The sequence below is a fragment of the Anastrepha obliqua genome, chromosome 4 (assembly GCF_027943255.1).
Source record: "Anastrepha obliqua isolate idAnaObli1 chromosome 4, idAnaObli1_1.0, whole genome shotgun sequence".
NCBI lineage: Eukaryota > Metazoa > Arthropoda > Insecta > Diptera > Tephritidae > Anastrepha > Anastrepha obliqua.
The window spans coordinates 51,753,082-51,759,913 of record NC_072895.1 but is presented as its reverse complement, the minus strand read 5'-3'; the positions used below and the strand labels follow the sequence as shown (position 1 = coordinate 51,759,913).

At 33.3% G+C, this 6,832-nt stretch overlaps 1 protein-coding gene across 2 annotated transcripts; it reads right to left on the bottom strand.

The window, feature by feature from the left end:
* Nucleotides 1-3,339: 3,339 nt before the first annotated feature.
* LOC129246247 (probable 3-hydroxyisobutyrate dehydrogenase, mitochondrial) lies at nucleotides 3,340-5,023 on the bottom strand. 2 transcript variants are annotated; one of them, XM_054884909.1, is made up of 2 exons: nucleotides 4,751-4,859; nucleotides 3,340-4,684 (listed from the first exon to the last, which is right to left on the bottom strand). In XM_054884909.1, the coding sequence occupies exon 2, from the start codon at nucleotides 4,663-4,665 to the stop codon at nucleotides 3,688-3,690; it is 978 nt and encodes a 325-aa protein (XP_054740884.1). In that variant the 5' UTR covers nucleotides 4,666-4,684; nucleotides 4,751-4,859; the 3' UTR covers nucleotides 3,340-3,687. The 2 variants fall into 2 exon arrangements, with proteins under 2 accessions (XP_054740884.1, XP_054740883.1); XM_054884908.1 differs by lacking the exon at nucleotides 4,751-4,859 and adding an exon at nucleotides 4,906-5,023 and having other exon boundaries at nucleotides 3,341-4,684.
* Between the last annotated feature and the right edge of the window lie 1,809 nt (nucleotides 5,024-6,832).

Below are 6,832 nucleotides of genomic sequence, written 5' to 3'. Positions count from 1 at the left end.
TGTTTTTCTAATATAAATATAGCTCAACAACAAAAGCCATATAGTACAAAGTTCCAAACTATGTATAATACAAAATTTTTAAAAATTTCAAATTTCAAACTTTCAACATTTTTAACATAATTTCTAGAATTTTTTCGGGTACACAATTATATAGCCCTTTGAATTTTGATGCAAGTGCAAGTGACTACAAAACGCTATTGATTTTGACATTTTTTTTTTTTGCTGAGTTGTTAAACTTTTTTCCATATAAAGTACCTACTCGCATATTTTTATATGGAGAAAAAAGTCTAGCGCCGCCAACTAAAAAAAATCACCAAAAATCAACGGTCACTCGAAACGAAAACTAGTCAGAAAACTGTTAAGAATAATCTGCATAGGAATAATTACAACTGTCCTAATTTTACTTTTTACTTCATCTGAAATGTCACAAGTTCTCTAAGGCATTGACGTTTGGTGGTTGAGGGGGTATTTGGCTGCCCTTTAAATAGCCAAACAAGAGTCACTCTCGCAAATGGTCATAATGTTCATAATGCACTGATAAAATTCCCAAACTAGCAATATTTTCTATAATATATTAGAATTAGAATTAATAACCTTGAGTTTCGGCATGTTTGCCTCCATGAAAAGCAAATTTCCAACTTCTGATGCTGGCATGCATGGCAAAACCATAACTCGAGTTTCAATTGATATAAAAGTATGTCTTAATATATTCGCATGCGTAAAAATAAAGATTTTCCCGAAGTCAACATTTTTTCTTTTTTTTTTAATATGGCTTTTTGTGGTTAATAAGATTATTACAACTACTGTTTTTTGTTTGATTTTGGTTTCGGCATTACAATTCTTAAAAAAAAATGTTGAGAGTGTTTGAAACCAGTTTTTATGCGCTTAATATCTGATCTTCAATTGTTTTTCTTAGAATTCGGCTTTCATCAGAGCCAATGAAAATCTTTTGAATGCTAACTTTTGTTCTAATCTCTAATTTTATGCCGTTTTGTTACACATTGAATAGAGACGGAATTTCTGTTCAAGACTTTAGCAATAGAGGGAGAGAAAGTTATAATAATCTTCTCTTCCGTGGAGACTTGCTTTTTAAAACTATTTTTCCCGAACTTCCTCTGTCCCAAATTTTACACAATTAAATAGTACGATGTTGAAATGATATACATACATCATAAAGAATTTATCGGATCTTCTTTCTGCAACTTTTTAGATTCACATCCAAATTCTTGTCCTTCACCTGCCTACTTTAGTTGTGTTCGATAGGAAAATTAGCCATCACCAGCCATCAATCCAAATCAAGAGCGTAAGCGAAAATTCTCGTCTAAAGAGCAGATAAGGTAAAAAAGTTAACCTATCCAAAATTTAGCAACACTCGCAAAAACCGGTAGAAAAAGACTTATCAGCTGTGTTCATTTAGAAACTTTGCGTTGTCAAAAAAAAAAAAAAATACCAGAAATATATAATAACTACTTTAAAAATTATAGTTTTTGTGTGGTAAATTTTTCATTTTATCGTATCTGACAATAAACTGCAAATTTTAAACCAGCGCAAGTGCTGAAGTGCACAAAAGACCAGATTTCGCAAAAAATAAGTTTCTTTGTTTAAAAAAGGTTCAGTCATATGCTTTCGTGTTAGATAGTTTTTGGTGGTTAAATATCTACAGCGCAAAATAAACGGCTCTCCAATATCCAACTATCTTTTGCTCTTTAAATTTTTACATACTTTTATGGATAACGAACACCTATTTTCAAACATTAAGAATAAATATTAAACATATTTGTGTTATCAAACTCAACTTTTATCTGAAGTCAGTTTGGTTGTCCTATAACGCCTGCAGTTCGAAAAAAAACTAATTTTTGGTTGTGTTTATTGGTTTCGTGCCTTTCTTTTCCACAATCCACTATTAGAAGTTAAAAAATATATAAATTAATAAAATATTGCATGTGGAGTACTTATTCCATGTTTCTTAAACAAATTCGTGTGTTATAAATTCTGATCAAGAGTTCACAGCCATTCATTTTAATTGTTTGTTATTAATTTTATACTTATTTTCGTGAGTTTTTACGTGTACACCATCATTCCATGGCTCCGGAAATGAAATCAGGTTTTGAAAATAATTTTTTTCTACTAGCGGTCGCTCTTTTGCAGGCAATGGCTAGTCTCTGGAGGTATTTCTGTCAAAAAAAAACTGCTCATAAAACCATTTGCTATTGACATAGAACTGTAGGGCAACATCAAGAAATCGTAAACTGGAGGAGAAGCGCGGAAAAGCACCTAATAAAGCATGTGTGAATGAGGGATACATTAGGACGGGTACATTTTTTTGTTTTTCAACATTGATTCTAGCAAATTCGTATTCTACTTGAAATTATAGTAATATATAAGAAAAAAGTCCACTAGCGCATAGCCCTAAAGTCATTTTCAGGTGCTCCAAATTTTAGAAGAAGCTATTTTTAATTAATACGGAGTTAATAGGCAGATTAATAATTTATTTAAGTACTATGAGTGTTACTTTTTAATGCAAACTTGTACTGGAGAATTTTATTTTTTTACATCTATTCCCTATTTAATGGAATGGAAAATGGCGCTAAATATTAGGTACATTTTTTTCTGCATGTCTTAATTCGATTTACAAATAAAAGAATTACATGCATTCATTTTTCCCATTAAAGTTTTCATTTTACCATATTAAAATAACCAAAAGTTTTCTAAAATAAAAAATTTTTTTTAATTTTAGTGAAAACATTTTGAATTTGTTAAATTTTTATGCATATTGTTAAAAGTTTGTAACTTTAATTCTTTCAGTTTTCGTTACACAGTGAACTATATTTTGATTAATAGTTAACGAAAAAAATTTAACATAAGAAATATTGCGATTATAGTAAATGAATCAAGTGACCTAACTATGTGAACACAAGTGTAGCTTCTCTTAAAATTTTGATGGGCTCAAACTTGACTTTAGAGTTGTGCTGTAATAGACTTTTTTTCTCATAATTTTATGTAGAATCCATATCTGCTACTGACGCTGTCGATAAAAATAGTCCCAATAAATTGGCCTGCTTTAATTTAGTATCCCATCAGAGGTGCAGATAGAATATTGTATGGCTTATATATTTGCAAGTGCTTAACTTTTTTAATTGAATTTAGTAAAGCAATACCATTCTTAATATTTTGAACGCAGCTCTACAGCACATACGCAAGATGTTACCAAGCGTTTTTGCTAGCTTACTCGTAAGCATTTTAGCACTGAGTATTATAAAATATTTAGCGATTTTCTGCTGATAAGAGAAGTGGCTGATAGAAAAAGCTCTCAAAAATCATGCTCTCTGTAAAAATATTCATATCTTATAAGCCCCTTCGCCTCGGTGTCAATTACTTCTCACTAAATATAGGCATTGTTTTTGTAAATATTTAATTTATTTATTTTTACTAATAAAAGCTCAACACTTAATTTTTTTCAAATAGGAATACAATTAAAGTTTTAAAATAAATGCACATCTGGTAAAATGCGAAAATGTCACAATAAAAGCTTTTTTTCAACTCAAGTAGAAGCGCTACAACTAAAACATTCATATATGAACACTTATGCGCGCATATCTATTTTCGGCAAGCAAAGTCCAGCATGCCCTTTACAAGTTCATGCTCTCTTAACTATCGCGCTCGCCTGCTTTCTCGTCCCTTTCATTCCTAATTGTTCGCCTCATTCTTCATGAATTCATAGACAATTGAGAAATCTTTGCCGCCCAGCCCCTTTGCCTTCAATGTGCGATAAATTTGATGAGATAGAGCACCCAATGGAATTGGTGTATTTGTCGCGGTAGCCACATCCGATGCCAAACCCAAGTCTTTGGTAATCAAATCGGTGGAAAAACCACCAGCGTAGCCTTTATTGCTGGGCGCAGTGGGTGTAATGCCGGGCACGGGATTGTACGAGTCTGACGACCAGCAGCGACCAGTTGATGAATTGATGATCTCAGCGAATACTTTGGGATCCAAGCCTTGACGTATGGCCAAGTTCATTGCTTCGGAAGTGCCAATCATGGAAATAGCCAACATCATATTGTTGCATAATTTGGCCGCTTGGCCCATGCCATAGCCACCGCAATGTGTAATACGTTTGCCCATACACTCCAGAATGGGCTTGACAATATTGTATTCCTCTTCAGTGCCGCCGACCATGAAAGTCAGTGTGGCCTGCTCAGCACCGGGAACACCACCCGATACGGGTGCATCAATGAAGCGGGCACCCTTGCCGGTAATGAACTTTTGCACCTCTTTTGCTACATTCGGGTCAATGGTAGATGAATCGATGAATATGGTATTCTTGTTGATACCATCGGCAGTTAATTGGTTATAAGTATCTCGCACAATGTCATTGTTGGGCAACATTGTGATGAGGAAGTCTGAATTTTTAGCCAAATCTGAGGTCTTTTCGTAGACAATGGCGCCCTTGGCTTTCATACTATCACAAGCATCTTTTGAAATATCATAGACGTGCAATTTGTGTCCCTTCTTGATCAGATTGCTCACCATATTACTGCCCATGTTGCCCAGTCCGATAAAGCCAACATTCTTGGAGGCAACAGCTTGTGATGACATGGCGCGCACCAACGTTTGGCCCATAGCTTTCGATACAGGCATCGTGAACACAATACGGAGCGCCATTTTCAATCAATTCAAGTAACTGCAAGCAAATAATAATAAATTATTAGATAAACTTTGTTGTTGCTAACAATTAGAATAATGTTACGCAATGGAAACTGCAACTTTTCGACGTAGGCACATACATATGCATATATTTTTCGCAAAAATATTAAGATAGTAGATCGGCATACAAACATATGTACACGAGTGTGTGCTTAAACATGCGCGCACATACGCTTAGATATAAATATTTTTACATACCAATCCAGAAACTCCCGCAAAACGATCAACACTGTTGAATGCTAAAAAGCAAACTGAACCATCAGATGCCGAATTGCTGCTTAACTGCCTAGAATGCTCTAATATATATATATAGTTATACACACACACTGGCGGACCCAGCAACTCTTTACGGGGGAGACTAAATTGATACACACTTGCCTCTGCATTATTTAGTCGTGAAAAATAACACATTAAACTAACTACTTTGTGAAAAATATGCTTAATGTTATGCTTTAACTAATTTTTTAAAGCTCAATTTTCAACTAGTCGGTAACTAGTCCATAATAAACCACTTTTAAAAATTAAAGCACAGTGCCAAAAAAATTAGTTTTAAAATACTAAAAAATGTTAACAATAATTTTCTAACCGAAGCTTAATTTGAAATTTATCATAAATCAACCTATATTAAAGTTGCTACTTTAAGATCTTAAAACAATGGTAAACGCTTGACCATTTTAAGTACCTCGACACATAGAAGGTACTTTTGCCCCCAAAACCTCCACAAATTTCCACCTGCACTACTCTTCATACATGCGAGTACTACTTATACAGCTAATTTAATATATATTATCATATGTGCGACTGTAGGTGCACGTGGAATAAACTATTAGCGTACGTGTGAATAAAACTCGCACACCTCCAATGCTCTCCAGCCTCGCAGCTGTTTCTCAATAAGCAATGTATACTCAATTTTGTGGAGGCACGTATCGATAACGTAAACAAAATAGAGGTGGGAATGTGTGTGTGTTTATATAATAATAAATACATATACATAGGTACGTTCATGCCTTCTTGTCAGCATAGCTGCTGAGTCATTTAATACATAGATTGTCGCTAGTTAGCACACTTCAAATCAGTTCGGCCGGCAACTCTTCAGCATTTATTTACTTATTTGGTGAGTGCGCGAAAGAGAAAAACACGAGCGTATGCATTATAGTGTTGCCAAAGCAAGCGGAATTGAAAAAAAAAATTTGTTTGGGTTCTTGCACGATCATTTATGATGATGATTTTTTTTTACTTACGTTATCACTCTAGCGACAAAAAAAAAAACAATTCAAGCCTAATTCTGACGACTTTGTTGCGATTTCTTCTGAGAGAGTAGTATGAACAATTCTAATGCAAATGATCAGAGCCACCTTTTTTTAATCCTTCACAGATGGGTGAATTCTTATAATGCATAAGGCGTGGAACAATAAACACAATTTTTTTTATTGGCTGGTGGTTTTAAGTGCTTTTTTAAATTTTAAGTTGCTGGATGTAAAGGAGTAATAATAGTTTAAATGCTAATATTTTTACCAAAACACGGCTTGAGTGGGGGTTTCCGGTTACAAGTAATGTGGCCGCTTCGTTGAAAAAAAACGTGAAAAATTCCTAAATGCGAAATAAATAGTTTAATGAATTTTAATGGTTTTTTTCGGCTGAGAAGAAGAAATTTTTTTTTTTAAATGCTCATAACTTAGTCAAAAATGAACCGATTTTAATAATTTTGGGTTCAAAATGATCATTATTACTTATACGAGCGATTTCATGTAGAAACAGTTGCATAAAGGTAGTTGAAAATTTTTTATTTTGCAAAAAACAAAAAGTGCGGAACAGGTTTTTTACTCAAAAATTCATTACTCAAAAACAACGCATTTTAGCTACTAGGCATTCAGCTCAATTAAAATTTGAGATGTCCTATTGATTTGGAAAAAGTTATAAAAAAAAAAATACACTTTTTGAAATATTGAATTTCGAAAAAATTTAAATTTCTTTTCTTTTTTGCTAAATAAAAAATTTTCAACTACTTTTTTGCAATTGTTTCTACATGAAGTCGCTCGTGTAAGTAATTACGATCATTTTGAATCCAGAATTATTAAAATCGGTTCATTTTTTACTAAGTTATGGGCATTTAAAAAAATGTTTT